Genomic DNA, 16,785 nt, shown 5'->3' with positions numbered 1-16,785 from the left:
TAACGTATACTTGCATTCTAAAATTTGTTATTATGTACCCTCATACTCACGTACATACATACCCACAAACATGCATCGCGTCCGTTTATATATATTTTAAAACAATAAAACGTCATGATGAAATGGTGATGGGTTTGATGACTTATTTTCAAGCAGAAACAAAATAAGATTTAAGGATTTTTTTTTATATTTTCAATATAACTCATACAAATAGTCGTATGCGGCTCCGGAGACTTCGGTTTTCGAACGTTGAGTTAGGGTTTTGATAAGTTCAGACCTGACTCTCATGTTTGTATATGTACAACAGTACAATGATACATGATTTATGATATTTTAGTGGATAAACCTGTAAGGTTAATGGACGTGCACTCAGCGGTGGTTTAATTTTTAATTTATTTTTATTTTGTGTGTGTGTGGTGCAACAGTGATGGTGCAAGTTTGACGTTGAAAGGCGTCAGAATGAGTGCACAAGTGTGGCCTTGAGTGGTCCAGTTGGGCCCCAAGGGTTCGGGGGCCCCCAGGGAGCAGTCGGGACTCCGTCACCAAATGGCGCCAGGGGGAATGCAAGGGGCTCCGACGCCTCGATATGGATACACCCAAACCGGCAAGGGTAAACTAAATTATAATCATAATAATATATGTACATATATGTCTTTTAGGGGTGCTTGTGTGGATTGGGTGCTTATTTTGATAAGAAAATTTTATGTAATGTTGAGGGTGAAACCGGGCTCTGGGAAAATAACAGCTCCGGGAAATTTCTAGAATTTTTAATGCATATTATATACATATGTACATACATACTAGTGTTGTACCCGATGAAATATTATAGTATGGGTGTTGGCATATTAAGTTATTAAATTAAAAATAAATAAAAGAAATGCAGGCACGTGGTGGAATTTTTTTCAAATTCCTTTTAAATAAATTTAATTTAATATTTATATTTAATTGTTTGATATAAAAAATTGTAAAAACTACCTACATACATATAAGTAAATTAATCTGTAATTAAATTAGAAAAAAATATGGATAAAAATAATCATTATTTAATTTACATAATTTGTATTGTTGTCAATAATAATAATGTTTTTCCTACTTTGACTATCTATTTATTAAATTATCTATTAATTTATTTAAGAAGATTGCAACATTATAACATACAACAGCCGATACAAATTCAAAGAAGCATATATATGTATGTACATAGGTATAATATGAATATATGATATGGTCTTTATGAATCTCCTTCATTACATACATACCTCCTTTACGTTTTACATGGCTTTCGTGTTAGTGGTCATTTTTATCTCTTATCCGATCGTTTTCATACTTTGCCATATTGCTCATTTTGGTCATCAATACACGTTAATGTATCGTCTGCCATTACGTTGGAGATAAAATATCGCATACAACGCGTTTTAAAAACGGCGCCCGTAAACCTTCCTGACGTTTAATAAGCGTTCGTCCCGTGTCTTCCAACCTGTTCGCCATGATATGGCCATATAATATTTTAATTGTTTAAACGCCTATAATTCACTCTATATTTTATGAAATTTGCTCTATAGGTTCTCATTATCTCTCTTATATATTTAGGTCACTCATATTGTTCTGAACGTTGATCGTCAGAAGATGCTGGCCGTACATTCGATTTTTATGACTACCTACGCTGCTTGCTAACGGTACTTTCACAATAGTTTGACAGTTCTATGCGGTGTGTTGTGTTTATGATTTTCGCCTTTAAATCTAAAACTGACCGTTCCGCAAGGATTTCTAACTATTTTTAAACCGCCTTGCGATATTTTTACTCGATCTGGTGTTACTCAGGGGTCCACTTTAGGGGGTCCACTATTTACAATTCTTATTAATAACCTCCCTAGAGTTTTATGTAATGCATTATGTCTCTTATTTGCTACAAGGATGAGAGGCAAGTCTCTCTCTCCTTCAAGCTGATATTAACGCTGTCTTGGAATTCAGTTCTAGTTTAGGCCTTTAACTTAATATAAATAAATGTGCAATTGTGAGCTATGGACCTGCACATCTGCTCTATTGTCACGGATATTCCATTGGATCTGTCTTGTTGAAGCGTGTGGAATCTATGTTCGATTTGGGTATCACTTTTGATCCTCAACTCACCTTTCACAACCACATCAAGACAGTCGCTGACGTCTCCTTTCGTCGACTTGGATTTGTCTTGAGATATGCTAGGTTATTCTCCAACCCTTTTTCTTCTCGCTTGATTTTCAATTCGCTTGTGAGAAGTAAGCTAGAGTATATTGCGATTGTGTGCAATCCGCATGAATCAAATTACTCTCTGATGATTGAGAAAGTACAAAAAGCATTTCTTCGTTTCCTATATAGGAAAGAATATGGGTATTACCCATATCTCTACCCTACTCCTTTCCTTTTGGGCATGCTTGGGTATAATTACCTTGAACTTCGGACAAACTTCTCGTTAATTCGTTTCGTTCTCCAGCTATTACGTGGTAATACGTCTTGCCCGTTGTTGCTGGAGCAGTTGGGATTTTATTTCCCTAATAATTATGTGCGTGGTAGACATCATCATTTGATGGCTGCACCTTCTGCCCGCACAGTTCTTTTTCGAATAACTTATCCGACTTCTTAATGAAATCGGTGCTGCCGAGACTGAATGTGATATTTTCCGCCTTAGTGAGCGTAAATTGTCGGATATTACTCTAACCCATTTATCTGGTAGTCTACGCACATAATTGTTTTCATAATTAATTGCGATTTATGAGTGGAATTTTGATTTAATCTCTTCCATTTGGGCCTCACAAGGATGTTTTGTATTTGCAGTTGATTCTTATTTATTGGAACTGGCTGTAGGTGCAAGGCATTCCTTATGTTATATTTTATATTTGATATTTTTACGTATCTGCTATTATATGTAATTGCTATTGTTTTTTTTATGATTATGTATAAATGTATTATTGTCTGTGTATATACATATGTTTATATTTATTTTTCTTTCTCTCTTTTCTTTTATAAGACATTCCCTCATTTGTTGTTTTTTATAATTTGTAATTATTATTATTATTAATAATAATTAATATTGGGATCCCGGGATTTGAAGCCTTAGTATGTACATACATATGTATGTATAAGGACTTAAACTTTTGTTAATGTGGTTATTGGTGATTCTTTTTTATGATTTATTTTAGACTACTTGAAGTTTCGAATGGTTCATATTGGTAAACTGTTATCACTGTTACGTCAAAGATCTTGATCATATGTTTATTTTATTTTTAGCATATTAGCCACAGTGACATTACAGAACGCATCACTGTGGCCAGTCATACAATCATAACATCATAAAATAATAACCTTAATCATAATAATAACAACCTGTTATATCTTGATGGAAAAATCATTGACATTTATAATTGATAAAATCAACTACTGGCGTTCCTCAACAAACTCAACCAATCAACCAGTTTAGCACAGTTTATGTATATTGAAGAGGTCAATTTCACCAGCAACCAGCAATATCGCTCTAGATATTGGAGACGTTTCCAACATATTTTTGCGATATATAATATAATATATGTATGTATGTATATATGTATTGATGTTTGTTTGTAAGATGGTAGTTCAGTTCGATGCGTCGTTCCGTCGTTTCGAATCAGTTTAAAATGGATTTCTCGTGTCGTCGATGTCAAAATAACTAATTAAATATCGTCGCCTAAGTGAGAGATAGGCGCGAGTAAGATCGGTCTGTGTTTCCGAGATGATTGATGTCTGTTCGGTGAAGTTTGAGAACCGCTGGAGACGCCTTTCATTGGCGACAAAAAGCGAATCGGAGTAATTGAACGCATTAATTTTTATTCCCGTATAAATCGGCGATTTTCTTGGAAAAATTAAAGTGAACTTAATTTATTTAATCTTCCAATACACGGTTGTCCAAACTGTGGCCCGCCACCTTATTTGGTGGAAGAACATTTTTTTGGTTATTTTTTGATTTTGATTTTTAAATGCTTTTATTATTACTAAATTATGTTCACAATACATCTTATATCTATTTTTATAGCTACTGAATCATAGTATTATATTATTCTAATGTTAGTGTACAGCATAATAGGAAAAAGAGCTCAAAAACCTATTTACAATTCTTATAAATGCTCATAATATGTACATCTAATACATAATATTAATTAAAGACTCTAAAGTCGACGATCTAAAGCAGATTGTGTTTAGGTAATCTGTGTTTATAACTGAAGGGTGTAGACATTTTGTTGTAATCACCGAGACTCTTCACAAGTGTGTTAGTATGGTTATTAGTGATTCTGTCATATAATCTACTAGTTAGTTTGTTAGTTATGTCTGTAACTAATGGAATATTATTCATGGCATGCAGTTTTTTCAAGTAAGTATACATGGGTCTGTTATAAATTATTTTTAGGGATTTATTTTGCATTATTTTGAGCTTGGAAAGTTTAGTGTTGGAGGCGTTATCCCATACATGTGAATCATAGGTTAATAATAGTAATATGAGCGCGTGATATAATTTTATTTTATTTTACATTGATAAAGAACTATGGTGATTAAATATAGGGTATATTGAGGATATATCCCACATCGCCTTGCATTCCGCTGCCCCAATGTGAGGTGCCCATGTCATTCTTTTATAGAACGATACTCCTAAATATTTTATTTCTGATTACCATTTCAGACTTTCTTTGTTATTTTTTCGACTTTTACCCATCTAAGCAATGCCGGGCAAATTGGCTCGTTTAATAACATGATTGTGTAAGTTCGTGCCCGTTTACGAACTTATGCAATCGTCCAATATAAACCATCTAAAATATAATATTTATTTATTTTTAAGCATTGTTAAGAATGTGTAAATTTAATTAGCGATAGGAAATTTATATAAAATAATATTGATATACATATAATGTTTTTACAATTGTTTGGATTTGATTCGTTCAAAATTGAATAATAGGCTTTGATACGGCTTTGTGTCGAACTTTGCAAACGTTTTATTGTTAAATATGGAGTTTCGAGCTTATCCATCAATTAATTTGCTTCTGTTTAGACGCTTCAGATTCTGCCCAATTGATTATATATACGATTGGATTAAATTGAACATTGATAATTCAATACGAATTCGCAGCTTTGTGAATTTGTTATTGATATATATGTATTTACACACCCTATTTAACACGCTATCGGTTTCGTTCGCATTCAAAAGTTCATATATCTAATCAAAATATTTCCCAAGCATGTATTTATTTTGTCGAACTTGCTTACTTTGCTAGGATAAACAATTTGTTTTATTGCCCGTATATGTGCCTTATAAATCATGATCGGCCCATTGGTCACGAATTGATTCTACCCTCAGATTTGTCCAAGTCGCATTAAGTCCAAATCACAAAATCGCAATTAATAGATTTGTTTGTTTACTTTTGACGGTGTATATATTGTACAAATGTTGCTTTGTAGGTGTGATTTTTTTTTACTCTGTGAATACGGCGAGTCTCTGTTCGACGGTAATGTGTTAAGTTTTCGCGTTGAACTCGACGTGAAGTTTGAATCGACTTTAATTTAACATTTTTAATTCTACACATACATAGTTGTTAACTGGTTCTGGGTAATTGTGAAGTTGAGAGGCTTTCACGGAATAAGGTACGTTTTTATAACCCGTACATATATAGTGGTTCCTTACAGCACACAAATGACAGATTTAACAGCTTCTGAAAGTCAACTATCAGGGAAACTTTTTGCGATGCACTTTTTGACGTTTGGAAATATGTTTTTCCTATATTTTTTCAAGAACGGAATTTTACTGATATGAAAAAAATGTTACCATTATTATTGTTGTCAATATGTATTACGTAATATTTTTTTAGATTAATTTTCGATGATCTAAAGTAATAATTGTTTCCGTAATGTGTTTATACCTAATTCTTATACAATATATTTTATTTAAAAAAAATCAATACCACAGAGACTTGACAGGTTGCCCCAAAGCGTCAATGTGATTATAATACAAATAATAAAAATCATAAAAATTATAAAAAAAACATCATAAAAAAATAATAAAAACCAAGTAAGAAATATGTACACAAAATTAAAAACAAAGAAATAAGATTGAAAAATTTATATCGTGCTATTTAGGATGTGTTCCACCAACTCAACATAACTGGCATCGAAGAGGTCCAAGTAATGTGCCAGTAAGTTAAGGAGTCGAACAGCTCTCGAGAGGGGGGAGTTCATGAGCACGTTTGATTTAGCCCTAATTGGCAAAAATATAACAAGTTTTCTTAAAACTCTATGATTTTCCGGGGCCCAGAATTTTAGTTTATATATAGATATCTTAATACATATATAATATCATCACTGAAACCTTTCACTGGTTTAATAGTGATTCTGTCATAGAATATCATGTTTAGTTTGTTAGTAATATATTTAAATAACGGAATGTCATTTTGGAATGGTAGTCTTTTCAGGTTAGTTTATTTTTATTTTTATTTTATTTATTCAACCAATCATGCACACTCGTCTAACAGATTTCTCCAAATTTTATTATATCAAATGTTCCTCGTAAATATTTTATTTCTGATTGCCATTCTAGACATTGCCCATTTGAGATTTTAGGGTATGCACTTGGATATTGTAATTAAAAAGATCACGTCTGATTTCAGTTGATTAATTTTAACTTTCCACTCGAAGTGTTCGTTTAATAATTTTACCACAAATTAAAGGCTTTTATGTATTGTGTCTGGTTTGATGCCATTTGTTAAATAAGTGGTATCATCTATATATAGAGATATCGGATATTTATATTTCATTTCAATTGAACGTGTACACTTTATAGATACTAATACAGATACATAAAACTAATACTAGGAATTTATACAATGCGAATTCATACAAACATCATTCACAGCGACTTATATGGAGAAATTTTTACAAATTTTTGTCCGAACCTTAAGACGCTGAATAACTTCAGATTTGCAAGAGAAATTGGAAAGAAAATGTCAATTTGCAGGAATCGCTTCAGTGAAAATCAGAAAAATTGACAAACTCTGAATGGAAACGATCAACCTGGAGTCACAAACCAATGTCTGACTCACAGCTACTAGTGGGAATCACTCTTCTTGAAAGCACAATATGTTAAACAATAATCCACTCTGCCGGTTATATACATATAGTGGTTATATAATATATACATGACAAAAAATAGTGGACCTAGAAAACTTCCCTGTGGGACATATGTAACTATTGTTGCGTAGTGGTGGATTCAGGATCCAAAAAATCACTTCATAACATGTATTTACCTGGTTCAAAAGGTCGTCATGAAATGTGCACTAAATTGTTTATGCTTAAATCTACACACTTAATAATAGTAAATTGTTCGAGAACAATCTATGTTCTGTTTTTCAGTTGCACAAAATTTTGACAATTTTTTTGCATATTTCCTTTGAAGTTTTTCCATTTTTTATGTATGGGAGAGAAATTCGGTTGACGTTTTACGTAAAATTAATTTTTTTGGCACATTATTGATATTCTAGAGTAATTCAAATGTTTAACCTGCAAAGTTTTCCTTCATATGTACCTGTATGTAGATCTTGTTCTTCTTTTAGTTACATTCCCGCCTACATTGAACCATTATTCACCCACCCTGGTGACGCCTGTCAATTCGGCTAGTTTCTCAAATATTCAAAATAGACTAATATAAAGTTATTGTAATTTTATTCGTTCGAGGGTCGATGACATGCGTCTATCAGAGTGTCCACTCGCATTCGACAGGTAACCACTTCGTCTACTACATATATTTTTTTAAATCGTTTTTACCGCAAAAAAATAATACAAAAAAGTGTTGGAAGTGGAATTCAGTAGCGGACAGGATTCTCGTTTTAATTTCGCCAGGAGAAACAAAACGAGTATATACGGTCGAAATAAAGTCGAATGTTTACGACGCGACTTTTAATTCGTCGTCGCTAGGAACGAGGGCAAAAAAAAAGGTTTCGGGGATATATCGTGATTTAGCGAATTCACTGACACACTTTCGGGGCTCGAAAAGTGGATTACAGGTGCTAAACAGTTTATTTCGAGATCCGTTCGCCAAATAAGCGAGCGCCACTTGCATTTTAAGCGACCTAACCTAACCTAACCCCACCCACTCCTGCCGCTCGTCCAATTTATGCGTCCTCCCCGAGAGATGGCAAAAAATAAAAGAAACCGGCGGAAAACACGCTTTCGGAACCTTAAACCTAAATCCTGTCGACCCGAGGACGTTTTGTCGTATGTAAATAAAAAGGAAATTTGCCTTATGCGTCGCCTCGGTCGGTAACTTTATTACGGGCTCGAGTGTTGTTTCGTTTTCTACATTATAACGTTGTGATATTATTATCTTAATATTTATTACTATTTTTTCATGTACCATACATACTTAAAACCATGTAAAAAATGGTATTCACTCTTATGTAGGGTTTTCATAAGTCTCTTCCAACTGGGTATTTGAATTGTTCGGGTTCAAAATAACATTCTCTTACTCATAGATATTTCTAACAAATTGAAATAGATTAACTAAACACAATTTGTTAAAGATCATCAACTTAAAAGTGTCTTTTGTTGAAAATAGTATTGTTGCGTAGGGGTGGGTGGACGATCCAAGTAAAAGGCCAACAGTCGTCTCACAGCATTTATTGATGATTAAGGAGATACACGCACTGGCAGTGCTCAGTCCAAAATGACATGATATCGCCTAAGTATCGCCTTATAAGGGATAGATCTCTCAGGACATCTTCGACGTCTAATCTGTTTACCTATTGTTATGGTCACGTACGGATGTCTTCCCACGACATTCGCTCCCACGGTACAGGTCAATTCTGAGAAAGGACCAATACCAGCCAACTAGGTCGCCATTGTTTAGCCTACATGCACTTAGCCTGTCGCTAATCCTTAAAACCACTTACACCGGTCACACGGTCTCTCAGGACGCTACCCGGCCTAATCCGATCGCGATTTCTCGGCGGCTCTTTTTAGTATACGTAACAGTATTATATGTATGTACAGCCATTCGGGAATTTACTTTATTTTACTAATTTTGTAGCTAATTTTGATGCTGTTGCTCAGGTCGATGTGATGTATACTGACATTTAGATAGCCTTCGATGAAGTCAAACACGGTATCCTCTAACCAAAGCACTAAAGTAATTTTGGGTTTACTGACTATCAAATTATTTACTAGCTACCTGCATTCCCACCGGCAATGCGTTGGCTGTGATCATTTTTCTTGTTAGCGTTATGCAACTAGTTATGGAGTCCCGCAAGGCTCAAACCTTGGCCCTCATATATTTTACCTCCCCATTAATATTATTTTATCTTCTTTTTAAATCATTCACAATTTTTTCTATATACAATTGACTTAAAAGTCTTCAGAACTGTTATAGCGATTCCAGATTGTCAATACCTGAAAGATCTTGATTCCTTGGAGAGATGGGCATACTAAAATTGCCTTTTCAGTGCTAGAAAGTGTCTTTAAACGCCTTTAAACGCATCGTTTTTTGTCAATGTAATTTGACGAAAGAATCCTTGCCCGACAAAAGATTCTTAGTAACAAAGTCGGACGATCATATGCTTGGTAAATCTTTTGTATATCATCACCTGCTGCGATGATTATGGTAGCGTGCAATTTGAGCAATTTGTCACTCGACAAATTGCCTCATTTCTGGTCTTCTAAAGCGATACATATGAGTTTTAGGGCAACTTATTGGGAAATGGTACTTTGTTGTACAAACCCGGCTTGTACAACAAAGTATTTGTACTTTGTTGTACCTATCACCATATCATATTAGTTTGACATCGTTCAGGAGCGTTTTCATTTTGAGGCTTTGACAAAACCCGCGTAATGAGACACTTCGAGTTGGGTTTTCGCAGCGACGACACGTCGTTTTTGCACACGATTCTCGTCGTGCAACTAAACTGGCAACACTTTTCATCGTGAAAGTTTCCACCGACTTGTTAACATCGTCGGCATATTCATCCACGGTTAAAGTCACCCCTTCCACCCACCCAGTCATAATTTGTGAAGTCTCCGGCAAGTTTTCATAATTAGTCGAGCGATATAAGTAGCGTTAGTTGGGTGCTCGACTTGTGAATGGCGCTCGTTAACTCCCCATACTCCAAAATTGACCTAATCTTTAGTGAAATTTCTTGCTTCGCTCGTTCGCAATTTCATCGCAATACATTATATATACACACATAGACAAGACGGTTTTAAAATAAATATGAATGAATATTTAGCGCGCAGATAGAGGGAGCTTTCGACGTGTTCTTTGTACGAAATCGTCCCATTTATTTACAAGGACTCGGGGATTTGCGGTTTAATTTTCAATTATGCGTCTTTTGTATTCGGTAAAGGTTGTATCACCCAAACGAGGGTTGTCCGCACCTGTCTGTATTTGCCAAATTAATATTACCAATATCGTCACTAATTTATGCACAATCGGCGGTCGTACGAATTAATTGCGAGGGATCACACGCAAAATTCATATTAAGTGAGGCATTTGTGTTGAATCTTTTAAACTGATGCTTGCCGTAGGAATCTCCTTTAGGATGGATCATGTGTGTATAAATCCAATATGTTGTGTCTGATAGGAAGTATTAATATTTGGAGGTAAAATAGTCGGGACTTAACCTAAATGTCCCTAAAAATGATGTGCGTGATAGACATCATCATTTAATAGTTGTACCTTCTGCCCCCACAGTTCTTTATCAGGTGGCTCATGTTCCAAGAGTAATTTAACTTCTTATTTATTAATTAATTGCTGCCTGGTTGTGCTATTTTCCACCTCAGTGAGTGTTGATTATCAGAGATTATTTTAGCTTATTTGTCTTTTAGTCTGCGCTCATCATTATTTTCATAATTGGATGTGATTTATGAGTAAATTTCGATCTTCTCTCTTCTATTTAGTCCTCATGGGGATGTTCACCGCTGGTTCTTGTACATATACATAGGTACATATATTGACTGTTGATGCAAGACCAATTTCCAATTATTATCCTTATATTTAACTATTATTATATGTTTTCTGACTACTTCTATTGTTATTTGAACTTCTGCTGCTATTTTTTTAAAATAGATATTTATATTATTTCTCTATGATACTTATATTTTTTATTTCTTCTCTGTTATATTTTCGACCACTGTGGTGCATTAGAAACTCCTGCAATGCCACAATGGTCCAAGCTTTAAATAAATACTTTATATGAAGCAATATTTGCTGTCACAAGATACTCATTTTTATGAGCCTCTTTTCAGCTTGCTTTCGATTTTTTTTATTTATTAATACGGAGATTATTTCTCGTATAAGAAATAAAAATAGAGTTTATTGTATTGGTTAATAGATACAGCATAAATAATAAATCTATATATGTATAATATATGTACCCATATATGTATAATATATATACCCATATATTTTCTTATTGCCTTTCATATTTTTGAATTTTTTTGGCATACAAAGAGTTCCCAAAAATTACGTAAATATATATGTTTAATATTTATATAAATAAATGAGTTCTTAGACAAAAATTCGCCTGTAGTGCACTCTAAATGATATGCTAAAATCGGTTCTATCATTATTCCTCATATGTACATACATATATCGCTCACATGAGTATTATTTATAAACAAGTAATTTTTACTTACACATAATTTTTCCCTAGAGAAATATAATATTATTAAAAAAAAAAACTTGAAAAACTGTGGGTAATACTCGTGTGTCCAAACTTCTTGTGAGCAACAATCCATTCAGCATGAAAATCAATTAAAAAAGTAAATATATCACAAAATCGTTTTTGAAATGACTTATATTGATTAAATATTGATATTAAAATCAGTGAAATCAATTCATGTGCGGTGAATTTTAGTTATTTTAGAAACAATTGCAACTGAATTATAATAACAGTACAATCAAAGCACTATATTATGTTTTTAATGTCAATAAAATAAGATGGGAAGGAATATCTGGAAAAGTCGCGTAAATTTCTTTTGGAAAATTTTAAATTAAGAAAATTGGTTCTTAGCTGCTAAAATTTCAGAACCACCGAGTTGGGATAATTTAAGTAATTACATATGTATGTGGGATTTTTTAGACCCAATATGAAAATAAATTGAAATAATTAAAACACGAAAAATGTTTCGGAGTTATCTATAAAGCGATTAACATAACATAAATCAAATTAATGCATAAAATATTATCAAGAATATACGAAAACAATAAATTATACATGAACACATTCTTATACGTATGAAATGTTGAGGCTAAAAAGGGTATGAAAATTTATGCTCGACACTCGGAACTAGTTTTACCTTTGCTTGTTTTTTGAACACCTTTCAGTGTCCTCCCCGGAGAGTGGGTATAAAAAAACCCACCCCCTTTTATCCCACCCCTGTTTTTTTATCTTTTTCCTTAAATCGAATATGGAAGATGTCCACTTATCGTCGCCAGTTTCCGACTTTCCGATCAATCCGATTTCCGTTGAATTGTTTATGCTCAAATCCACACACACTTGGCGACAGTCGAGAATAATAAATTGGCTCGGGAACAATCCCTAAGGACTCGGCAATAATTTGATATGCCAAAAATGAGAATTAACTATGTACAACGTTACTTCTCAATTTTTTTATGATTATTTTCTATGAAATTTTTCCATTTTTTTACGGCAGAGACATTCGCATGATGTTTTATTTGTAATTCATTTCATGTAGTTTTATTTTCAACTTTTAATACAAATTTGGTATTCTGAAGTAATTCAGATCTTTAACCCGCAAGGCATTTCTACATTTACATATGTATGTAAGTATATTTTAATAATATTAAGAGGCTTTACGTCAAAACTGCGTATTAAAAGTTGAATGTGAGCTTTTTTGATATAGATATATCCATCAATTTTCAATAATAAAAAATAGTGATTTTGGAATATGCGGTCATTTCCAATTGGAAAAATCTGTCACAATTAAATCCTCGAGAGTAACATTACCCTTTCGAAAAATAGGGGAGGAGATGTCTGGTTCGAATATCACTCTCGGCCAATTTCCCGTTCGGTCCCATTGAAAGCTTCGTCGCCGATTCTTACAGACGGGAATTAAACCCCGATAAGGGTACATCGTGATGTATATATATGTATATCTAATAATACGATGGGGTGAAAGAGGATCGGACGAGATTCTCGAATATGGAATCGAGAGAGTTTAAAATGGAAAGCGAGTGTGACGGTTATATGTACATATGTATTTACCTATATATGTTGGTGCTAGTATTATTACCTTTCATATTGCATTCGGTTGAATGGGGTTTGAAAATAGTGTGTATGCAGGAAGAAAAAATTGCTGAAATGACAGTCAAATGCTACCAAAGCATTGTTGTATATTAAAAAGTTCATAAAATGAAAGGGTGATTATTTTCAATGGTGGTGTTGAATGATCAAAAAATTGTATGCGTTTCCCAATATTTGTGCCACCATTCAATTTTTATTGGGTAATGAATTGCCGTTTCTTAAAATTAATAAACTACAGATTATTTATTTCATATGTATTTTTCGACTCAACCTCACCTGATGTTGTAATTAAACTTCTTAACTTAGCGCAACGTTGTAAGAAAGTTGTTCAATTTTTGCATTGTATTTGTGGGTAAATTTGGGTATTGTTAAATTTTTTCCGAAATTCATCTGTAGCCGAAAAGAAAAATTACGAGCACCGAGGATGCAAACCGATCGGAAAAACATTTTCCTGCCCAAAGACAAATTATGCGTGCGCTTTTGAAAACTTTTCATAGATGTCACTAGCATTATTTTAATTTCAATACACATTTTCATTCAATAATTAAAACGATCGTGCTCAAATTGTAAGTTGAATTTCTTTATTTATAACAAGTGGTTTTACCCGGCTTCGCTCGGTATTTGGCTTAAACATGGATAATCAAATAGTAAACATTTTATTAAAATAATTTGAATAGTTTTATTTTATTTAGATATTCATTTGTTTTTTTATTAAATTTATCGTCACTGTTTCTACGAACCAAAACTTATATACATACATACATACAACGTATCTTTCGATATTATATATTAGATATATTATATTTAAAAAAAACCCAAACTGTCCACACTATCAATATATATTATATGTATGTAGTTCTAAAGGTTCGTTTATGCTAGTACAGCTCAATCTAGCAACTGCATGTAAACAGCAAAATAGTCATTGTGGAAATATGTCACAGTAGTAAATATTGACTCGACGATACGATGCAAGCTATATTTCGGCGTATCATCACGCTCTGTAATGTACATATATGTATGTCAATTTTGCCTTGCAATCGGTCATAACTTGTAAGAACGTGCGCTACCGTATAGTATGAATAGAAGTAGTTTTTTCCGTGCACTGCTGTGACGTACAATATTGGATAATATAAACGGATCTTAATACATATATTGGTTTCTATCATTAAAATGTATACGCTGAACAAAACATACAGAGTGGACTAGTGCTTAGCATATTATGCTTTCGATCGGAGTGGTCACGGTTCGATTCCAACTAGTAGCTGTTGGCCAAACCTTGGTTTGTGACTCCAGGTGGATCGTTTCCTTTCAGAGTTTGTCAATTTTTCTGATTTTTATTGAAACGGTTCCTGTAAATTGGTATTTCTTTCAAATCTAAAGTTATTCAGCGTCTTGAGATTCACCAATTTACATTATATAAAATGCTGCAAAATATTCTCTATAGATGTCACTATGGATGATTGTATGAATTCTCATTGTATAAAAATGCTTGTATTAATTGTATTATTGTATTGTATCTGTATTAGCACACTCGTCGCTTTGGAGCAATCTGTAAAGGCGAGGGTACATGTTCGATTGAAATTAAATATAAAATACTAGTGTTTTTACCCGGCTTCGCTCGGTATTTGTAATATAAACCGCTTAAACATGACTAATTTAATAGTAAAAATTTTATTAAATTTATTTGAATAGTTTTATTTGAATATTCATTTATTTTCCTCCAAACCAACAATAGTTTCTTTCTAAATTATGTATTATGTAAAAGAAGATAAGAAGATAGATGTATATGCTTATAATATAAATGTGAAACATAAAAAACCCTGCGATTTTAAATTTTGAACTTAACTTAACTTTTTAACTTCGATTTTAAACTCAAATTTTGGGCGCCTGAATGCGGCAGAGCTAATATAAGCCACTTAAACACGACTAATCTAATAGTAAACATTTTATTAAATTTATTTGAATAGTTTTAATATATATATATATATATATATATATATATATATATATATATATATATATATATATATATACATATAACGTCTATTTCGAAATTATATGTATACCAGAATTATATGTATATATATATATATATATATATATATATATATATATATATATATATATATATATATATACATATAACGTCTATTTCGAAATTATATGTATACCAGAATTATATGTATATATATATATATATATATATATATATATATATATACATATAACGTCTATTTCGAAATTATATGTATACCAGAATGCGGCACCCGCGCCCCCGGGGAAAGAATCGAATCGGCGCCTATGAATCGAAAAAAAATAAATCGAATGTGTTGTCTATGAACCAACCAACCAAGGTTACATATACATATGCAAAGTCTCTTTCTAAATTATATATCAGATAATACAAATTTGAAACGGAAATAGTTCCGATGAAAATATCATGAGAATATTTTATGTGAATTACATATGTACGTAATTTTACGTCTCAATGTGACTTTTTATAATCGATGGAATTCTCTATAGAACAACAGAGTGGTTGACGAGCTTTGAAAGCAGAGGAGGGTTCATTCGGAGAGTAAACAGTCAAAAGAGCACAATTGAAACGTCGTCTGGTCTTAAAATGGTAGAAGCGTGGGGGGAGGAGGAAATGAAGGGGAGGCTTTTGAAAGCCATGACTTTCCAAACATCAGATTGCCTACAACAAGTGAAGTAAAACGGAATACCACCGTCTTTTTTTCCCCCGACCGACAATAGAGACAAGAGAAAGGGAACATCCGTTGTTCTGTTTTTAGTATTTTTAATCAAGTTTTATAGTACGGACAGACAGACGATCGGAGAATGCAACCGCTGTTCCGTGCGAGGGCTCTTGCAGTCTATCGTAATGAAAAGTTCCCGGATCGTTCGTCAAAGAGAAAATTCGACACTGTTTTCGATGGAATAGCGAAAAAAAAGGCACACTCTCGTATATATTGTGCATACGTACATACATACATAGGTATCGTGCGATAAAAGGGAATAGGGGAAATATCCGCTCTCCTAATGGCAATAGACCAAATTAGATTGTATCTGTTATTCGCGTAATTCAATCTCGTACACCGACATTCTGGCCGGGATTTGTGAAGACGTTTTGACGGCGGCCAAAATAAAACGAGGAGGGAAGCTAAAAGGCAAACGCATCCGTCAAGATTGAAGATAAAATGTAGGTACATACGGGACGTTTTGTCGTGGACTATTCGTCGTTGAAATTGACCCGTTTGTGCTCAACCGTTCGCGACAATCTTATTTGTACATAACCGGATCAATCCGTTCAAATATGTTTTTTTTGGTGCATATGCTATAGTTGAAGTGTTTCCTCCAGTTATATAATATATTTCAACTAATTGGAATATTTTATTTTTATTTTATTTCAATTAATCATGCACACTCGCCTAACAGATTGCTGCAAAGCGGCGAATGCGCTAAACAGATTAAGACTTGAGGA

At 33.3% G+C, this 16,785-nt stretch overlaps 2 protein-coding genes across 2 annotated transcripts in view; one reads left to right on the top strand and one right to left on the bottom strand.

Annotated features, from left to right (window-relative positions):
- The window catches only part of LOC143917913 (EGFR adapter protein-like), a 217,275-nt gene that overhangs the window by 4,902 nt on the left and 195,588 nt on the right, over positions 1-16,785 (top strand). The window contains exon 2 of the mRNA XM_077439538.1: positions 426-610. Coding sequence (XP_077295664.1) covers positions 587-610 — 24 coding nt within the window. The 5' untranslated portion in view covers positions 426-586. The remainder of the gene's footprint in view (positions 1-425; positions 611-16,785) is intronic.
- The window catches only part of LOC143917917 (kelch-like protein 35), a 225,487-nt gene that overhangs the window by 87,743 nt on the left and 120,959 nt on the right, over positions 1-16,785 (bottom strand). The window lies entirely within an intron of this gene.

This window comes from Arctopsyche grandis, chromosome 10 (genome assembly GCF_051622035.1).
Source record: "Arctopsyche grandis isolate Sample6627 chromosome 10, ASM5162203v2, whole genome shotgun sequence".
NCBI classification, from domain to species: domain Eukaryota; kingdom Metazoa; phylum Arthropoda; class Insecta; order Trichoptera; family Hydropsychidae; genus Arctopsyche; species Arctopsyche grandis.
This window is presented reverse-complemented; position numbering and strand designations above follow the sequence as displayed.